Below are 20,188 nucleotides of genomic sequence, written 5' to 3' on the forward strand. Positions count from 1 at the left end.
AATATATTGGTCCTAGCATATGGTGTGTACCTTAATAAATGTCATGCCAAAGTAATAATAAGAAAAGAAAAATTTGATTTACTCAACATTTAGTGCTCTTACAAAGAAAAATCTCTTTCTCGGGGGAAAGATATGTTAGCTCACATTTAGGACCCCCGAAGGTTTTGACCAGATGAAGAGTCTCTCCCATGCATTCCATTCCTATAGAAACCCGCAAAGTAAAGGAAACTGCTTTTGGGGTTAGATAGAAGGGAGCCACAAAGGTGAATTTTCTAACCTCATTATTGCCTCTGATTAGGTTCAAATCTAAAAATACAAACTGAGTTGACTCCTCACTCATACTTATCCTAAGCCACAGCTTGTTATCACTCGAAATGTTATGCAAAGTGATCACAAGTGGTATAGAAGCAGGGATTCCTGAGATAAAAGGAAGAGGACTTTCAGAATCATTACCAGGAACTTCCAGTTCTGCATTTAGGTACCTGGGACTTGCACATAACACAAACTGCTCAAAAGAGAAGGAGTCGACTAACTTCTTGAAGAGAAGTGGCTTACAGGTATTACCACCAATTGATGAGCCAACTTCATGTAATGATTTCTTGACTTCAACCATAAAATGAGATGGTTCAATAGATCCCTCCTTGTGGAGAAATTCTACATGGGAAATTGTAGAAGACAACTTTTTCATGGCAGTTTCATAACAGCAGATCTCGACTTTGGACAACCTCAAAAGACAAGCCACAACTATCAGGTCCATGATTTGCAACTCCTCTCCTTTGGACAAGCCGATGAACCTATTGTTGATTTCCCTGAGCCTCCTGTCTAATTTTGCTAATAGAAGCTCTAATTTTCCCACGCCATAAGGATTAAGCTTTTTTGTTAGCATAAGGTGCTCCCATACTGCAACAAGCAATTTTGTAATTCGGAGATACTGCAGTGTAAATGCTACAGCACCAGCAGATCCCGGGGACTCTGCGGTATATGATGCCACTTCTTCCTTACATGCCCTGTTTGAGCCAAAGATAAGAAAACAAACTCATGGTACATGGATAGTCCAAGATGACACAACTAATGATATTGGTTCTCACAAAATGTATCATTAATTTGGTCCTGCACGTGAAGGAGATAGATAATTCCACATGTTTAATGTTTAATATCTTGTACAGACCACTAAAGTATAATTTATATCACAAAACAGAACTGCATTCCATAAAACAACATTATTGAAAAGGCAGGAAGGGGTTGCTTATCAGTAGACACCAAACTCTGGGTCATATATGGTAATAAAATGCATAAAGGAATGACAAATAATTAAATACATTACTTACCTTATAGCCTTCAATGCTTCATTTGTGCAGCCTAATTGTACCAATGGCCACAAGTCCTTAACCTTTCTAAAGATAAGATTTAAAGACTTTCTTAATTCATCATGCTCCCCCAGCTCATATTCTGCATGAGTAGCTGACTTCCCTAAACTCCACAATTTCGTATGATGATGGTCGGAGGTCTCTCCATCTTGTTGCCACAAGGGAATTCTGACAGGACTACCAACATCAGAACAGAGATGAGATGGCATATCACCTTCCACTGTTGGCAATGCATCTTTTATTTTAAAGTCAGCAAGAGAAATGATAGAGGATCTACTGCACTCAGATAAATAAGCCAAAAGCGTTTCTTGGCTCATAAGATCACTTAAAGCATGAGAGATTCTCCCCAGCCATGTTACTGCATAAGAGAATATTCTAGGTGGAACACCACGAGCATCCTTTTCATGTGACAGTGGAACTGAGATGGCCAGCACTAGAAATGCTGCTACTCTTGTACTATCAAAGCCCAATTTGCCTCCAAAAGCTGGCTCCAGCTGAAGCAAAAAATAAGAGGGTAAACAGATTCAAAAATCAATGTCATTTGATCTGACAAGTACTTACATGGCAAACTTGGAGAGAAAAGAACAAAGATAACAAATAGTGGGGGGATGCCCAACATAAGAGCAATATTGACATGCCCACATTGCTTAACTGCTTTGTTAACTTCCTTTATTGAATTCAGCATGAATGCACGTGTATTTCTTAATTTGTTATTTTAGAAAAGTTTTGTTTGTTAGGGGCCTGAAATTATTTAATAATTGGTCAATTCTGCCCAAACGTACTAGCAACACTCAACATAAACTTCTATGCACAAAAAAACAACTGATGCATCATTCGGAAGATATGTGAATTCTCACTATATAAATTTGGTAAAGAAATCAAGAAAGAAAGGGATAAAAATTTAGAAAAGGCTTAGGATAAGAATATCAGCAAAACAGAGGCTGAATGGAGTTTCATTTTCATAGAAAATATCTTGGCTTCTTAAAGCTCAAGTACAAAAGAGAAAAACATAACTGAACAAGGAATTAAACTGACAACTAATGCCACTAACAACATGTAAAGAAAGGAAACCAACAATAACTGTCTGCAAATCTAAAATCCTAAATAAGTATTCCTAATAAGCATGTTAATTCTAAAAAATTTTAATTAAGAAAGCTTGCTCATATTATTTTAATGCTACCATTACTCTTACAGTTGAGCAGGTAAGCCCATCAAAGTAGACGCAATACACAAAAAAGTATATTTAAAACCAAGCTAACCTCTGAAGAAACCTCCTCAATCATGCAAACTGTGAACTTCCCATGATTTCTCCCAATATGAAACAAAACGGAGAAGACATCAACTTCATCCTGGAAACAACTTAAACAAATAAGTGGAAAAGAAAAGCAACAACAGATAGACATAGCTGCTGGGAATCAAGTAATACACAAACTGAAAAAAATAAAAGATGCAGCCCATAAAGCCACTTGATGTTACAAACTGAAAAAAGGAGAAACAACCTCTGGATATGTCTCCAAATTTCCAAGAAGGCCATCAATACACAATTTAAACAACCCCAACTTTGGCAGCTTTGCTAATTTGAGTATTTTCCTTGTCACAAATCTTATGGCAGAACTGCTGTCAAAAAGGGTGCCCAGAAACTGCCAAATCAGGCAAAAATGATGGTTAATATGAAGTCTATCATTTAAACAGGAGAAACCTGTATAGAGAAAGAATTATATAGTTATGTACCATAACCTAACAAGAAACGGAGTCAAAACTCCTTCGAAAGAACAGCAATTTTACAAATGTCATGGCTTCACCAAGAGAAAGAGAGAGACTAGGAGAGAAACATAAATGACAGAAGTTCTTCGTTATAACTCAAAAAGCAACTTGCATATTAAATTAACTGCCTTGAATGGGACAACTGTTAAGAGGTGAGGATTGATAAATTTATGTGTGCAAAAAGAAAAGAAAAAAAACCTACCCTGTGCATGTGTATTTCTTCAACTTTTAGATTATTGCTGATTGCCATGTGATGCATGGTACCCAGAGCTTGTAGCCTGACAACCGTCGAATCATCATTCAGCATGTCCATCAACAGGTTTAAGGCTTCACCAGCAAATCGCAAAGAGAAGACAGTGAGCGTACGCAAAGAGTAACAGGCAGACATTCGTACCTTCAGATTAAGCACAGACAGCATCATAAACAAAAGCCATGCCAAGGGGGAAATTGCCTTTGAACTGCAGAGACCTGGCCTAACTTCAGATAAGTAAAAGTGTGGACCACATTTCTATGCATGGCTGTCATAATATTGTTGTTCTCTATTTTATGTGTCTACCCCATCAAACTGATGCTCCTAACTAATTTAATCATATACAAAATTAAACGCATTCTCAGTCAATATATTGGTACATAAAACTGGAAGAACCATGCCAAGCTGCACCCTCAAAGTGCTGGCAAACTGTTAAGATATGGACATGAGCAACTTGATCCAAAAAGGCCGAAAGTCGAAACAGAATACCACTCTCTCTAACACAAAACAATCATACAAGTAATAAGACCAAGCATAACTACAAAATCAGCAAAAGTTACCTCAGAGAACTCATCCTCAAGCCCATGTACAAAAGCTCCAGCAGCACCAGAAGCTGAAATTTCAAGCCCTTCAATTGGTTTGTAAATTTTTTCTTTGTTCATCCCTAGGACTTTCTTAGACACGGTTTGTAGCAAGATATCTTCAGATACAAGTCCTATCTTCCCAAGAGCATCAAAGGCTTCAAGCCTTACCTCCATACTCATATCTCTTACCATACAGCAGAGCTGCAAGCAATATGTTCAGAAAAGCAAATAAGAGGGGGGAAAACGCCTAAAATGCCATATATTTAGAGTTGACATGAATTAAAATTACACTACCCAACATAATCATGCACTACATATTGCTACTAAATCAAACATCAATTCCAATTTAATGTTTCTTTTTTCTTTTCTAAAATACCTGGATAAATACTGCATCTGCCAAGTCTTGTTTGTTCCGCTCTTCAGTGGATACAACAATCATTTTACCCCAACCACAGACCTAAATTTAAAAACAATTAGACAAGAGAGATAAATCAGAAATTGTACTAATTCACAATTAATTATCAAGCGCATCGTAAACTAACAAAGAAGCTAGAACAGAGAATCTTACTGCACGAACTGCTGGAGATCTGACACAATCCTCTGCGTCGCAAAGCAGCTCAACAGCACGGAAATAGCATCCCTGAGCAACATCATGATCATCAAAATCACCCTTCTCACATAATTTTACCAATCCATCCAAAGCTGCTTTCCTCACATACGGATACGGGTCCCTTGTAAACCCTAAAAACACAGCTAATAACACCGAATCCCTCACTGCAAACTTCTCCGCATTCCTCAGTAGCCATAGCCGTACGGAAACAGAAGGACTGAGGCAGAGCGACACGAAGCGAGCATCGTCAACGTCGTTTTGGGATGAAGTGAGTGAAACGAGTGCGGAGAGTGACTCACCAACGAGGCGAGGCGAATCGGAGGAGGTGAAGAGCGAGTTGGAACGGAGCAAATCAATGGCAACAGGGGATAGGTGTGGGCAGCGAGAGGAGAGGTCGGTGAGGAGCTTAACGACGTGGTGGAGGAAGACGGAGTCGCGAGAGAGTTGAAGAGAGCGAGTTAGGGCGTTGAGGACTGAGGAGAGCGTGGAATCGGAGGTACTGGGGTTGATAACGAGGGATCTGATAGAAGCTAGGGTTTGAAAAGAGAGCGGTTGATTATTGTCGAGGGATTGTTCGATTGAGTTCATCACGAGCTGCTCCATCGCAAACTATGGTGAACTGAACTCCTACGCTCAGCTCTCCAACCATGGAAAAGGATTTTGAATTCGGGAAAATTACCGGGAATTTTCCGGTTTGCCTTTCCGAAATCGACGTACCAAAGCCCAACGGACTTTCGTTTCCCGCCTAGATTGCAGCATTTTTCTCATATTTATTTTTCGGCCAATTTTTCTTATATTTATTACTAGCAGTAATTTTTTTTTACTTTCTAAATGATAAAAAAGTAAAAATTATAGTTATAATGATAATAATAATAATAATTAATTAAAATGAATGAGTGATCATTAAAATACAAAACTAATTCTAATATAATTACTTAATTACTTTTATTTTATGGTGTAATACATTTATTCCCCTTTACTTTTATCTTTTGGAAAATTATGGAATTTTTTATATTGAAATACATTTTTCCATTTTATTTTTGGAAGTAAAATAAGCAAAAATTATTATTATATTCATTGAAATGTTTTAAATTACAAGGAAGAATAACAAATAAGGCAGAAAAATATGATAAGAGTAATTAAAAAAATAAAAATTTTAAACCAAGAGAAATATTAAAAAAGAATGAATAAGAAAAATCAACTTACAATACCATATGGCATAGAGTCAAGTTAGAAGGAAATCAAGAATAATTGATATGCCACTACATTTTCCAATTTTATTTTTTAAAATTTTAGTTTTTTCTAAATTAAAAATACTTTGATTTCTTTTAAAAATAGTATTTTATATTATCAAAAAAATAATTGATTCGCTTGATCGAGAACAGGGCAAGTTTAAAAATCATTTATAAGTAAGTCAACTTCGAACAAAACAAATTCTAATATATTTTTTTATGGTTTCGAAGTCCAAATATACAATTGATCATGTCATAAAAACATAATTTTTGTTACATTGTCATTTTCAATGTGATGATTAAATATATTAAAATAAAATAAATATGACTAGATAATTTAAATTTTTTATCAGATACAGCACGAAGAACATATGACTTAAATTTTCGTTGCCATATGATGTTAAATTATTTTTTTTTTGTAGTTTTAATTTATGAAATAAAATAAAGTTAGTGGTTGTGCTACTATTTATGTTGGCATGTGCCTAAGGTTATTCATTTAACTAAGTATAGAAAAACAATGAAAAAGTAGAAACTTTAGAAAGTGAGAATTCAATTCAAGCTAAAAATAAATGGGAGTGGTTGTAGAATGTAGACTGTTGAGCCTACCACTTAGAAAAGTATATTCCACCAACCATTATTCAATAATTTCCATTGCAATTAAAAGTATAGGGTACATCTACTTGGTAGATTTTTACTCATAAAAAAATAAATTCCATTTTTTAAAAATTAACATCTCCTAATTTACATAAAAAAAATGTAATTATCTCGAAGTTTGACTCGAGTTTATATGACTTTCGAGAGAATTTAGAATTACCAGAGTTAAGAAATTTTGTATTAAATTTATATTAATGTATTAATTTAAAAATTTATTTTTTATCTCATTTTCTTTATTTTATTGAATGTTAAAAAAAAAAACGAAATAGAAAAGTGGAGTCATTGGTGAATTGGTGTTCCATGAAAGATGAAACCATGGACCATGGTCCATGCGCGTCCTCAAAAAGGTTAGGGTCAGCTAAAGCACGCCCGAGTTGAGGTGCCTAGTGGCTGAACCCAACCCATGGGTCTTTTTCAAGCCCCAAGTTGTTATTTGTTTATAGTTTTTATTATTAGATATTTTTTTTATCACGTGACTAATATAATAGACAGTCAATTCAAAGTACTCATTCTTTCGACAAACTGATGCGGCCGACTTAAACCACTTTATATATAGTTTTATATTATTATTTTTGCATATTAATAAATAAATTCAGGTTAAATCAAAAGTATTTTGATAATTTTATTAAATAAATTAAATACAATTTACCTTCTCTTTAATGGGTTTTTTGTATTTTTGTGAATTATTCAAGTTTCGAGCTCGATTTATTCGTATTATCGAAATAAATTAAAGCATTATCATCAATATTGAATAAGTACACCCATGATTTGGTATTGAAACTCAATTGGTATCTAGAATTTTCATTCCATTTTTTGTGATGGGAAGAATTCAAACTATAACTACCTTTTTGAATAAGATTATATAATTCATCTCATAAGCTATGTTCTCCTATTTTGTTTGCTCTTTGAATCTTCAAATACACAAGGAGAATATTAGAAAATAAAGTTTGTTTATAATTATAGACCATGCATCCATTTAGGGTCTACTTCAAAGTCTTAGTCCAATAGATTTTTCCCACTAATTACATGAAAATATATAAAATTAGTAGCATCTTAGTCAAAATGGAAGCCTAGTCATGGTCATCTAACTAGATGAGAATGGTTAGACCATACAATTTTTTGTGGGTTGATATATTTAATTTTGTATAAAATCGAATCATTTAGTATCTTGTTTAATATTTATTTTATAGTTTTACTTTATTAATAAAAGTTTTGATCTTGAAACTTTAAATCCAATAATTGAACATGCGATTTAGAATTATGAAAAGAACATCATGTACGGGTGGGACTACATAGGTGAGACAGAGGATTCCATTACCTGAAGATAAAGTATTAAAGTAATATCATGTCCTAGGCAAAATTGGCTATATATAGGTGAAGCTGCTTGTTTGGATAAGCCACGAAAAATTGTCGAAACCTTGTAGGTGAGTGCTGCCTGCATAAAAAGGCAATCATAATTCTGCTCAGAAGGGGAAGGAAGATGCCTTGCCTTTACATCTCAACGAACCTCAACTTGGACGAGGTCGACACGGGTCCTATCTTCTCCGAAACCACCAAAGCCGTCGCTTCCATCATCGGAAAACCTGAAAATGTAAACTCTTCCCCTGCTCTCTTAGATCATTAGATTATGTTTTTCTTTTTTCGTTCTGTATCCTGCTTTTCCTTTTCCAAACCACGAGGATTACTTTCGATGTTCAGGTTTTTTTATTGGAAAACTTCCCTGTTACTGATATGGGTATTGTGTGTATGTTTTGGATGCTCGTATCTGTAGGATATGTCCAAAGAGAAAAAGGGTACAGGATTCTACTGTTTTGGATAAGTTCATCACCTGACTTTTCAACATTGTTGATAAATAATCAATTCAGGAGAAGCCAGCCGCTAAGTAACCCAGATTTCAAGTCAGAACAAGCTTTAATTTGATACTAAAAGATGACTTTGGAGTAATTTTGCAACAGGGGTTATCACATATATGAAACTGATGTGCAGGATAGCTTCGAATTGCATGCATTTCAATTTCTGTGGACTTCTGTCATTCTGTGTTAATCATATGCAGAAGGTCTGAGCAGATCTGAAACTTGTCCAAAAACAGCCTTTCCGGTTTTTCCACTGGTATTTGGATTAAATATTGATGTCGGCGGCAAAATGAGAAGCTTGTCTGAAACATTGGTGAAACCATGCTACAACTTTGATAACCTACCATTTACCTAGTTGATGTTTGGGTCAAGGAACTGTAACATGTCATCTGTATAACTAAGTGGTCACTTGGAGTTATAGACGTACAACAATTGGAGAGCTGGTCCCCATGAAAGCATAAACCAGATCTGATACAAGCCTGCAACACACGTTTACTTTGTGACGTTCAGAAAAAAGTGGTCATAAGTGGGATTCCATTAAACTTTTTAAGACAAAAAAGAAAGAAACCAAGCATAAAAACGGGTAAAACTGGGTGCCCCGCGCATCTACGATGCAATGTCTCTACTTGGATGTTGGATGCCAAATACTCAATGCCATGTCCCATTTGTTTTACACCAATCCTGTGTCTTTTATTTTGTTTCACAACTTGCATGTGTTCTGTGGCACCATAAAACTAGCAATAACGCTTGCCAAGCCGACGTGGACAGGCCAAAAGAAAAACATTTTATTTGACTATTGCAGGCTTGCTGTAGCTGATGATCATTAAGTTTGCTCTGTTACATTCGAATTCAGACCTTGGTTTCATCTTCATTTCTTCTAATTTCCATGCAGTTCGTGATGGTCATTCTCAAAGGATCAGTGGCCATATCGTTCAACGGGAACAAGGACCCAGCTGCGTACGCCGAGGTGGTTTCAATGGGCGGCATTAACAGAGAGGTCAAGAGGAAGTTGATTGCAACTCTGGGCACCATTTTAGAGAACATGTTGTCTATCCCCAGAACACGGTTTTTTCTCAAAGTCTATGATACAACGGCAGGCCTTAAGATCTCCAAAATATAATTCCTTAATCATGTTACCAATAAATTAGAGTAGCTTTCAGTTTCTGTATCATTCTAAACGCTTATTGATGGAAGTATTAAATCCGACTTGTCCACAAACAAATTGTATAAACTTTGACAAGAGGAGAGCCATTCTCACTTTGACAGAGGATTTGCATTTGTGATTTATATGCTGACTATGCCTTTGCAAGCTTTGAGACATATATACATACATATGCAGAAGTTTCGCCTGAAATAACCATCAAATTATGGAAACAAAACATCAATCCTGATCCTGTCTATCATCAATGGAGATAGTACAAATTCACTTCTAAAGCAACTTAACCATGCGTAGCATGCATGAAGATCTTAGAAAAGTCATGCATTTATTTTGTAGAAAAGGACAACAAACTCAAGAGAACCAGCAGGGGTCTAGCCCAAATTAAATATAAATGGGCTGCAGCTGAGATGCTCTCATTGTTTGGTGGTCCAGCCTAGCTTCCTAGGAGAGCCATGGCAAGAGGAGCAAGGGCCCATTGGCTGAGAGAGGGGCATTCTGGTAACTAGACAATTTGTGTTGCTCTTGCTCCTGGCTGGTTCTGGTCCTAGGTCGCTTTACAATTAAAAGGGATAGCGGAGCTAAGGGAGTGGGAAATCAGCGGGGTTTCTTTCTGATATCTGTCATTAGAAGCAGTAGTTGGAGAAAGGTGAAGAGTACTCCCGAGTCGAAGCTGAGAAAGAGAAGATGCCTTGCCTCAACCTTTCAACCAACGTGAACCTGGATGGAGTTGACACCTCCGCCGTCCTCTCTGAAGCCACATCGTCGGTTGCCAAGCTCATCGGCAAACCTGAGGCCGTATGTTTCTCATTTCTTCTCGTTTTATTACTTTCCATTTGTAGTGCATCTCTTTCTCGAATTTGTGTATCTTTAATTTCTGCTTTATGCTGTGGATATCCACATTGACTGAATCATTTGAAGCGTAGAGTTGAAGATAATGGTCTATTTGACAAAAATATAAAAAAAAATTAGATAAAAAAAGTTTTAGATAAATTTAACAATAAACAAAAATTAATAAATATAATAATAAAAATATCAACGAGAAGCAATCCCTAAAAAATATTAGGAGCTACCTATAAATAATTTAACGGGAAAGCAATTTCTTAAAATTAATCATAAAAATGAAATACAATATCAATAAATGATTCAATGAAATAGCAATTGCAAATAAAAAATTTAATTGTTTACAAGAATTTAAGTAAAAAAAACACAAATAATTTGTAGGAAAGCAATTTTTAAATAAATAAGTAATAATTAATTTTAGGTGCTTAATCCTATTCTTATTTTGTTGCTTTTGACAAAAAAAATGGTTAAGACGGTAAATCTTAAATAAAAATTATCAAGTAAAAGTTATTAGATAAAAAAAATTAAAATTTAAAATGTTAAAAATAAATAAGTAAATAAATTAAACTTGCCAATTATCTTAGCATGACAATTGAGTTATTGACTAAAAATTTCTTGTGCGGTAAAAAAATTAAAAAAAAAAAATTGAGTATTAGGTTAAAAAAAAGAGAACAAGAGGGGGTGGTTGTGAAGTTTTGGAGAAGTGGGGTTTGAAAATAATTTTATTACAATAGGTTTTATTTTAATCTCATTAAAATTAGTTATTGATGGATTGTTGTGGGGCATCTCACTAAATAAAAAAATTATTATATGGATGAAATTATAAAATTTTAAAGTAATAAAAATATATTAAAAAAATTATAAAATTTTTGAAGGGACGAAATTATAAAATTTTAAAAAAATAAAAGGAGGTTATAAAATTTTTAAAATTGTTGGGGGCCCATGAGCCCTCCCTCCCTCCGCCTCGGATAACCATAACCTGAGGTGAGTGAGTCTAGTTCAAATGGGAAATATTGCTGTCTTGGTATGGTGCGGTAGTCTTGGTGTTGGGTGTATAAAATTTATCCTATTGGTAAAATCCTGTTACTGTTAGTGATTGAGGATCATTACCCAGTTAAGGATTTCTTTGCAATGGGGTCTTCGAGGGTAGTTCCCTTTTGGATGTCTGCTTAAGTAGCTACTTTCAAGACCTGAACTTGTATTTTTGCACTTTATCATCCTAAGACCCCTTAAACAAAGACCAGTTGATACTAGAAAAGAGCTATAACTCATTTATCTCACAGATATGGAAGCATTATTCTAAACTCTACTTCCTTTTGTTGTTTTTGAAGGAGGCTTTCGATATGTGAAAGAAATATGCTCTTGGTTCAAGTCATTCATGTTCTTGTTCGAATACTCTTGCTTTCGTCCTTTGTTGTTTCTGCATCTTATTAACAAACTAGAAGGAACTTTATATTGTTCTCAGTATTGCAAGTTCATCCATGGAATGAAACATTACTAATTTATTGCTGTTGAGATGCAGTATGTGATGATTGTGTTGAAGGGTTCGGTGCCCATGTCATTTGGTGGTACTGAGCAGCCAGCTGCCTATGGTGAGTTGGTGTCCATTGGTGGCCTTAACCCAGACGTGAACAAGAAACTGAGTGCTGCAATTGCTGCAATTCTTGAAACCAAGCTACAAGTGCCTAAGTCACGGTTCTTCCTCAAATTCTATGACACTAAGGCAAGCTATCTCTTCTTTCTTAATCGTCCGGATGATGGGTCATTGTTCTATTTGTCTCTTCTCATTGCATTTCCCTGTTTGTTTAGGCACACCAAAGCCAAGAATATGCACAGTGTTTGCATGCTTTACATCAGCACTAGATAATGCAAAATAAATCTTTTCTGTTTCATACTGTGAGCATTGCTCCCATTAGCTTTCTTGTGAGTCCAAGTTATACCGTTTCTTTAGCCTGTGATGATATTTAGCACTCATTTGTGGCACTTGCTGCTCGATAGTGTTGATACTTTTATTATTTTGCAGGGTTCCAACTTTGGATGGAATGGATCCACCTTCTGAGTCCGTCGCGTGCCAAATTTCTCAAAACATCAATGTTGTTTGTGCAGAATGCTTTATTTCCCCAGTGAATTGGTGTTGAAAAAAATTTGGTAACGGGTTGGCATGTTATTATGTTGTTTATCTATGTGTTTTCTTATGAACATGATATGCAAAACATTGATGTGCACTAATCTGGCACTAGCCTATATGAAGTTGTGGCACATGAGCGAGAGCCGCTTTATTTTGTGAACTGATCATCGACTGTTTCGATCGATTTGAAATAATGTTAAACTATGTGCTGCATGGTTTGTAGTGCCGATACAATTGCCCTAGTAGCTTCTCCTTTTACCTCTGCCTCTTTTACGCTTCTCGGATGCTGCATGTGTTGTCTTGAAAGCAAAATGATCAAACTTGCTAGAGTTTCACGTTTTGTCCTAGCTAATTCCTTTATGTGTGTGTCAAGTAACAAACAAGTGGGCTGCTCCTAAGGATCAAGGTTCTTAGGAATCCATGGACTCAAAAGAGGTTGAACCAATATTATATATATTAATAGATAATATGTAATATATTAATATTATATATATTGATTTGTTTCGTGATTATAAATGAAAATTATTTGATTGTCCTTGGAAAAATATCGGAAAAGAAATCGACCCAAAAAAAATCTATATTTACCAGTTGAGTTTGGGCTTGGCAAATGAACTGGACGGTCCACCGACCCAAACCTATAGGAAAATCGCGATGACGTGTCTGCATCCGAGTGGTTGAATATTTAATATGAAGTCCGCTCATGGAAATCAACCCCCGCAATGACTGACGGCGGATCCGTAACGACGAAGGAAGAAAGAGAAAGAAAAGGAAAACACCGAGAAACGTCCTTCTCTCTTTCGTTCCCCCATCAATCTCTCCCTCCCTTATTTTTCCACGCCATCGCCCAAATCTAGAATTCTAAATCTGAATCTTCTGCTCCTTGAAAATCTCTCCCTCTCTCTCTCTCTCTTTTCTTTCTACCTAATCTTGGCCAGTCGAATCTTCAGATAAAACAGCGGCTTATCTCTCCCTTTTCTTTTCGAAGCCTCCGACAATGTCTTCCTCAGCTCCACCCGTCCTCCCGATCTCAACTACCCAATCCGCCGAATCCCAACCTCCCGTCGCCACTCCCGCGTTTCGGGTTTTCATTTCCCACCTCAATGATTCCCTCCGCAGTGGGTTCTCCCAGCGTCGTCCCTGGTCCGAACTTGTTGACCGTTCCGCTTTCTCCAAGCCTGAGTCGTTCTCTGAAGCCGCGCTCCGTGTCCGCAAGAATTACTCGTATTTCCGAGTCAATTATCTGTCGGTTATTGGTCTGATTCTTGCCTTTTCGCTTCTTTCCCATCCCTTCTCCCTTCTCCTCCTTCTGGGTCTCCTCTGCTCCTGGATCTTCCTCTACCTCTTCCGCCCCGCTGATCAACCTCTCGTCCTCTTCGGCCGTACTTTCTCCGACCGCGAGACACTTGGTATCCTCATCATCTTTAGCGTCTTCGTCGTCTTCCTTACCACCGTCGGATCTCTCCTCATTTCCGCTCTCATGGTTGGATTCGGACTCGTCTGTGCTCACGGCGCCTTCAGGGTCCCAGAGGATCTATTCTTGGACGAGCAAGAACCAGCAGCCACCGGTTTCTTGTCCTTCCTTGGTGGTGCTGCCTCCAATGCCGCCGCTGCAGCTGCCCCTGCTGTTGCCGCTCGTGTCTGAATCTGATTCAGGGATCCGCGTTTCTGAATGTCGTTTTATAGGGTAATACAATATCGCTTCAATTGTGATTGATTCAATCTTTCAGTTCTTTTGTAGACAAAATAAATTTCCTATTGGGAAATTTTTGGGACTTATTTTTTCCATTTTATGAATAGGGTGGATATTAACATTGGTGAAATATATATGGATCCATTAGGACTCCATGATACAAAGTTGTAATTCAATTTTATCGGCACCGATCTTGGGTAGAAATTACGTAGTTTATTCTGTATCTAGTGAATATGTGTTTATGAAAACTTTCTGAGAATTTTCGGTGTCAGATCTGTGCATGTATCATGATTATATGTCCATTTCTCCGGCGTTTTCTCATTGCCATGTACAAACAAGATAATTTCATCGCCTGTATTAGTTGATGTAAAATTTACTGCAAGCTATTCACTGATCGGCTTTTTGTTGTAAGATCTTAATGGATCAATGTTCAATCTATAGTTTATGAATGTAAATTAGTATAGGGCATGAGATGTTTTATACTGCTATCTACATATCCTTTGTCTTCTCCTCTTATGGTGCTTGTGCTTGTTTTCTGTACACCTTGTGTTGATATGATTGATTCTTTGTTCTAACACCTTCTAGTGTTCTTTATTTGTTGCAACTTGCAACCGGAAACATATACAAAAGGGTAAAACGTACTGAGATAAAATTGCATGACTATTGATCAGCCTGCCTTCATGCATAGCTTTCAACTATGTGGGGTTAATTCAGCTATGATATTTGTGGTTGATCAACTCTAGTGTTTAAATTAGGGTGGTCTTATTTATAGGTTTCTGCTGCTCTGGCAGACTGGTTGAGACTACTCTTGCTATATTTTTACCATTTACAACATTATTATTCTGATACACAGAGTTTCACGCTAATTATGAACTGTTGTGGGGTTTATTTGTGCTGCAATCGATAAATATCTTTGTTTATATTCTTGCCTTGTGATTTTGTTAATGGTGGCGCAAGTCATATGCAGTCTTGTATACTTGTATGGATAGTTCAACTGTGAGAATGATCGAAAAGCGTCTAATGTACATTTGAATATACACTTTATTTTTCTTGTTTTAGTTCACCATTTCCCGATTTTCCTTGTTAGAATGACTTCAAGTTTGTTGGTACTTGTAACGGAAGTGCTATATGGATTCTTTTCGCAACATGGTTCATGCTTATCTTTTTCAAAGGCGTGATTGCTCTTTGTTAAATTGATTGAAGTGGTTTCATATGAAGATCAGGAGTCAGATTCAAGCAGAGTCGCACTCTTTTGTTTGTCATGATAGTTGTGATAATGATTTTGCAATTGTGTTGGAACTCTTGTGGGATGGGATAAAAGTGTGCATCAAATCTATTCACAATTTGGTTTTACTTTTATCCCTTCTAATAGATGTGCAATGAGGATGGTTGAATGTTTGTACTTTGGTCCTATCACCACCACATATTATTGGTAAGTATAGCATTTGCCGTGTGGTTTGGTGATATTAAGGTGTGATCATAGACCTTGTTGGTTTGGTTGACAATGCCTGTAATCCTTGATGCTAAAGAATTTTAGGAAACTAATCTTTTACGCAAGGGGTTGTTGGGAGCTGTATTATGTTTCCTTGTCCATGTTTTTCATGGTTCAGCAGTCTGTGTATTTGCAACATTGGAATTGCGTTGGAGCTCATAGACAAGTGAACTTGTGATTTGTGTCGTGTGGCACTAAATAGAAGCTAGAAAGATAGATTGGGCTGCAAATCTCTGGACCTTGATAATCTGTATATACATGCCTTAGGTCCACTGAGGTTAAAAGCTAGACCAGGTTCATTCTTGGTGTCTGAAATGGGGTTATTGTACATCTGTCGTTATTTTATAGCTTGGAGTTACGCTAATGCTCGTTTGACAATTCTAGTCTTTTTAAATAGTGTCGACCCCCCACGCATCAGCATATGAACAGATTCTTCTAACAATCCTATAGGCCATAGACATAGCTTTTATTGGTTAGATTAGTGAATTCAGATGAATTTTTGAGAGCTAAGAGGATAAATGAGACTGACAAGATCCCTTCTTCTTGGAAAGTATTAGTGTCACGGAATCGTATTGAGACGTGCAGTGTTCGTGTTTATAAATTCAAAAAATTATTCCCTTAGTTATTTGATGGGCGATTGAGAAACATTTTCTCACGCTTGAACCTGTGACCTCTTCATTGTGGAGGGTCACTCTGCTTAGTTCAATGTAGAGTATTTACGTTTATAAGTCTAAAACTCCTTTTAATTTATCCTACGTGAGATTTTATAATACAAATATCAAATTTTCTCTCTTTGTTCATAACACTGATATCATATCTGATACGAGGTTTTGTAACAGAAACATCATGTCAATGTTAATTTGCCCAAATTGTAGCCGCTATATTTGAGACGCAACAGGGCGAGCTTCCTGATTGAGCCAAGCAAATTTGTACTCCTCTTAGCAGGCCAAACGAAAATTAGCTCAGAACCCTTTTAGAGAATTGCGGCAAAGACTGCGGAAGAATTGGAGAGAGATGGACATGATGTAGCCACGTGGCAAGTGAATTTACTTTATAAAAATCCAGCATGGCATATAGATTAGATAAATGTGGTCCCATGAAATATAGCCGTTACTGCATGAACGACTCCCTCGCCTTCTTCAGGTGAAAGCGAAGACCTGGTTTAGACTGACTAATAAGCTACCAACGGTTTCATGGGATGCAGGTAAAACTAGCCGTTAAGAAATATATCTAAACATGAAGACCCCCAACCCACCCCGATCTCTACTGACTTTGTCGCCCCCCCTCCCAAGGACACAGCTAGATTCCCTTTCCCTTTTTATTTCTCCTCACTTCCCTTCTTCTCTCTAACTTCTTCCTTCCATCTTTCTCCACGCAGTCACTGTCTTCTCTCATCTGCACCCAAAAAGGGAAACAAGGGAATAGAGGATATCCAACTCAGCGCTTCTCCTTCCTTCTCTTTTCTCCCTCTTACTTCTGCTTTCTCTCTTGCATTTTCATGGAAAATACTTGTCATCTCTTGAATGAATCTAACCCATTGCTTAATGAGAATGTTTCAGGTTCGGAGGACAAATGGAACATAAAACCACAACAGAAACATGTATCTCCCTTTGTTCTTAGAAACAAGTTCTTCCTCTTTGCCCATTTGTTCCTGTTTCTGCTACCGTTTTCAGCTCTGCTTGCTTCGGGCCAACACTGGGATGGGGTGATTGTAACCCAAGCTGATTATCAAGCTCTTCGAGCCATAAAACACGAACTCGTCGACTTCAGAGGATTCCTACGCAGCTGGAATGATAGCGGCTATGGAGCTTGCTCAGGTAGGTGGGCTGGAATCAAGTGTGTTAAGGGACAGGTCATCGCTATCCAGCTTCCTTGGAGGGGATTAGGTGGCCGTATTTCCGAGAAGATTGGTCAGCTTCAAGCTCTTAGGAAGCTTAGCCTCCATGATAATGTTCTTGGCGGTCCAGTCCCTTGGTCTCTTGGGTTCCTCCCCAGTCTCAGAGGGGTATATCTCTTCAACAACAGGCTTTCAGGTTCCATCCCTCCTTCTGTTGGTAACTGTCCTGCTCTGCAAACTCTTGATTTGAGTAACAATTCACTCTCTGGTACGATTCCTCCTAGTCTTGCCAACTCTACTAGGTTGTATAGACTTAATCTGAGCTACAATTCTTTGTTGGGTTCCATCCCTGTTCGGCTCACCCGGTCACCTTCTCTCACCATTCTTGCTTTGCAACATAACAATCTTTCTGGTTCTGTCCCAGATACATGGGTTGGAACAGGAAACAGTTCTTACCAACTTCAGATCTTGACCCTTGATCACAACTTCCTCACTGGAGCGATTCCAGTTACTCTGCGCAAGTTGAGTTTACTTGAACAAATTTCTTTAGGCCATAACCAGATTTCTGGGACGATACCTGATGAACTAGGGACACTATCAAAACTCCAGATGCTAGACTTATCAAGCAATGCTATCAGTGGGAGCTTCCCTTCTAGCTTTTCCAGCCTCTCCTCTCTTGTTTCTTTAAACCTTGAGGGCAATCGCCTTGATAACCAAATCCCAGAAGGATTAGACAAATTGCAAAACCTCACAGTGCTCAATCTGAAAAATAATAGATTAAGCGGCCAGATCCCAGCAACTATTGGCAACATATCTGGCATCAACCAATTTGATTTATCTGAAAACAATTTTACTGGAGAAATACCGGATTCACTTGCCAGCCTAACCAATCTTAGTCATTTCAATGTTTCTTACAACAATCTCTCTGGTGCTGTCCCATCTCTCCTAGCCAAAAACTTCAATTCAAGCTCTTTTATGGGCAATCTTCAGCTCTGTGGCTACAGCACATCAACCTTATGTCCTTCTCCCGCCCCTTTCAATCCTTCACCTGCACCTGCAGAGGCACCCAAACATCATCACAGAAAACTCAGTGTCAAGGACATCATCCTCATAGCAGTTGGTGGCCTCCTAGCGATACTATTAATTTTATGCTGCATCTTACTCTTCTGCTTACTGAAGAAAAAGGCCACCTTGAAACAAAAGAGTGGTAAAATGGGTGCTGTTATTGGAAAAACTGAGAAGGAAGTTCCTGTGGCAGGCACTGAAGTTGAGTCAGGCGGTGAAATGGGTGGAAAATTAGTCCACTTTGATGGTCCATTTGTCTTTACAGCTGATGATCTATTATGTGCCACTGCGGAGATAATGGGGAAGAGCAATTATGGCACAGCTTACAAGGCAACTTTAGAAGATGGCAATCAAGTTGCTGTGAAGAGGTTGAGGGAGAAGACTACAAAGGGACAGCGGGAGTTTGAGTCTGAGGCTGCTGCACTTGGAAAGATCCGCCATCCAAACCTCCTTGCCCTTAGGGCCTATTACTTGGGACCCAAAGGAGAGAAGCTTCTTGTATTTGATTACATGCCCAGAGGAAGTCTTGCATCTTTCCTCCATGGTAAGTAGATTCAACTAAATTATAAATTATATACACAACTATAGGCATAATCAGTTACATACCTCAACTAGTTCTAGGAGAGAACTGGAAGAAAAATAACAATGATATGTTGAATTGAGGATTCTTTTAATCCATGCAGTAAGCTGTCTTGATTATGTATGCCTCTTTTGCCATGACCATTCCATCAATTCTAACAATGTAGAATTTCTTGTGCAGCTCGAGGGCCCGAAACCACCATTGATTGGCCAACAAGGATGACAATCGCACTTGGGATTACCCGAGGATTGAACTACCTACATACCCAAGAAAATATAATTCATGGAAACCTCACATCAAGTAACATACTACTTGACGAGCAAACCAATGCCCACATTGCAGATTTTGGCCTTTCTAGGCTAATGACCGCTGCTGCCAGCACAAATGTGATTGCCACTGCAGGAACACTCGGCTACCGAGCACCAGAACTCTCAAAGCTAAAGAATGCCAGCACAAAGACTGATGTGTACAGCCTTGGAGTGATCATCCTGGAGCTCCTTACAGGAAAATCCCCAGGTGAGCCGATGAATGGCATGGACTTGCCCCAGTGGGTGGCATCCATTGTAAAAGAGGAATGGACTAATGAAGTCTTTGATTTGGAGCTCATGAGAGATACACCAACCATCAATGATGAGCTGCTTAACACTTTGAAATTAGCTCTTCATTGCGTTGATCCCTCACCTGCAGCACGCCCTGAAGTTCAGCAGGTTCTGCAGCAACTAGAAGAGATCAAGCCCGAGGTGGCTGCTGGTTCTGGTGATGATGGAGATAAAGTCCCACCAACAACTGAATAGAGTTTCTTCATTGTTTACCGCATTTAAGGGTGCAATACAATAAAGGGTTCACAGAAATTCATTATAGGAGAAAGAAAGAGAGAGATAGAGAGGGGGGCGGGGTTTACTCAACAGATTTATTGATTCTTATTATTATTTGCTGTTTCATATATGTAAATATAGGTTGTTTTGAATGAGTATTCTTTTTGTCTAAGACAATAAATGTATTCTTTGCAATTCATGCTTAATGTTATTAAGAGAGCAAATATTTTATGTTGATTCCATTGACGGTCTCAGTGAAGTCTTCTTG

The 20,188-nt window shown here is 37.7% G+C and overlaps 5 protein-coding genes across 5 annotated transcripts; 4 read left to right on the top strand and 1 right to left on the bottom strand.

Annotated features, from left to right (window-relative positions):
* Positions 32-5,348, bottom strand: LOC18597449 (protein SIEL). The gene is made up of 8 exons (XM_007026495.2): positions 4,534-5,348; positions 4,342-4,422; positions 3,942-4,166; positions 3,334-3,525; positions 2,867-3,007; positions 2,627-2,716; positions 1,329-1,861; positions 32-1,007 (listed from the first exon to the last, which is right to left on the bottom strand). Exons 1-8 carry the CDS (start codon positions 5,176-5,178, stop codon positions 83-85), a joined length of 2,832 nt encoding a protein of 943 aa, XP_007026557.2. The 5' UTR covers positions 5,179-5,348; the 3' UTR covers positions 32-82.
* On the top strand, positions 7,732-9,601 carry LOC18597450 (macrophage migration inhibitory factor homolog). Its single transcript, XM_007026498.2, has 2 exons — positions 7,732-8,052; positions 9,207-9,601. The coding sequence occupies exons 1-2, from the start codon at positions 7,942-7,944 to the stop codon at positions 9,432-9,434; spliced, it is 339 nt and encodes a 112-aa protein (XP_007026560.1). The 5' UTR covers positions 7,732-7,941; the 3' UTR covers positions 9,435-9,601.
* Positions 9,933-12,683, top strand: LOC18597451 (macrophage migration inhibitory factor homolog). The gene is made up of 3 exons (XM_007026499.2): positions 9,933-10,268; positions 11,836-12,036; positions 12,337-12,683. The coding sequence occupies exons 1-3, from the start codon at positions 10,158-10,160 to the stop codon at positions 12,370-12,372; spliced, it is 348 nt and encodes a 115-aa protein (XP_007026561.1). The 5' UTR covers positions 9,933-10,157; the 3' UTR covers positions 12,373-12,683.
* Positions 13,147-14,623, top strand: LOC18597452 (PRA1 family protein B4). The gene is made up of 2 exons (XM_007026500.2): positions 13,147-14,125; positions 14,239-14,623. The coding sequence occupies exon 1, from the start codon at positions 13,436-13,438 to the stop codon at positions 14,081-14,083; it is 648 nt and encodes a 215-aa protein (XP_007026562.2). The 5' UTR covers positions 13,147-13,435; the 3' UTR covers positions 14,084-14,125; positions 14,239-14,623.
* Positions 16,466-20,162, top strand: LOC18597453 (probably inactive leucine-rich repeat receptor-like protein kinase IMK2). Its single transcript, XM_018121335.1, has 2 exons — positions 16,466-19,069; positions 19,286-20,162. Exons 1-2 carry the CDS (start codon positions 17,122-17,124, stop codon positions 19,897-19,899), a joined length of 2,562 nt encoding a protein of 853 aa, XP_017976824.1. The 5' UTR covers positions 16,466-17,121; the 3' UTR covers positions 19,900-20,162.

The sequence above is a fragment of the Theobroma cacao genome, chromosome 5 (genome assembly GCF_000208745.1).
Source record: "Theobroma cacao cultivar B97-61/B2 chromosome 5, Criollo_cocoa_genome_V2, whole genome shotgun sequence".
NCBI lineage: Eukaryota > Viridiplantae > Streptophyta > Magnoliopsida > Malvales > Malvaceae > Theobroma > Theobroma cacao.

What these genes read in the sequence shown, in the direction of transcription:
- LOC18597452 (XM_007026500.2), top strand. Translation starts at nt 13,436, where the DNA reads ATGTCTTCCTCAGCTCCACCCGTCCTCCCGATCTCAACTACCCAATCC.
- LOC18597450 (XM_007026498.2), top strand. Translation starts at nt 7,942, where the DNA reads ATGCCTTGCCTTTACATCTCAACGAACCTCAACTTGGACGAGGTCGAC. An exon ending in TCATCGGAAAACCTGAAAAT is followed by an intron (nt 8,053 to 9,206) that starts GTAAACTCTTCC and finishes ATTTCCATGCAG; the next exon opens with TTCGTGATGGTCATTCTCAA.
- LOC18597451 (XM_007026499.2), top strand. Translation starts at nt 10,158, where the DNA reads ATGCCTTGCCTCAACCTTTCAACCAACGTGAACCTGGATGGAGTTGAC. An exon ending in TCATCGGCAAACCTGAGGCC is followed by an intron (nt 10,269 to 11,835) that starts GTATGTTTCTCA and finishes GTTGAGATGCAG; the next exon opens with TATGTGATGATTGTGTTGAA. An exon ending in TCAAATTCTATGACACTAAG is followed by an intron (nt 12,037 to 12,336) that starts GCAAGCTATCTC and finishes ATTATTTTGCAG; the next exon opens with GGTTCCAACTTTGGATGGAA.
- LOC18597449 (XM_007026495.2), bottom strand. Translation starts at nt 5,178, where the DNA reads ATGGAGCAGCTCGTGATGAACTCAATCGAACAATCCCTCGACAATAAT. An exon ending in GATCTCCAGCAGTTCGTGCA is followed by an intron (nt 4,423 to 4,533) that starts GTAAGATTCTCT and finishes TTTTAAATTTAG; the next exon opens with GTCTGTGGTTGGGGTAAAAT. An exon ending in ATTTGGAGACATATCCAGAG is followed by an intron (nt 2,717 to 2,866) that starts GTTGTTTCTCCT and finishes AGTTGTTTCCAG; the next exon opens with GATGAAGTTGATGTCTTCTC.
- LOC18597453 (XM_018121335.1), top strand. Translation starts at nt 17,122, where the DNA reads ATGGAAAATACTTGTCATCTCTTGAATGAATCTAACCCATTGCTTAAT. An exon ending in TCTTGCATCTTTCCTCCATG is followed by an intron (nt 19,070 to 19,285) that starts GTAAGTAGATTC and finishes TTTCTTGTGCAG; the next exon opens with CTCGAGGGCCCGAAACCACC.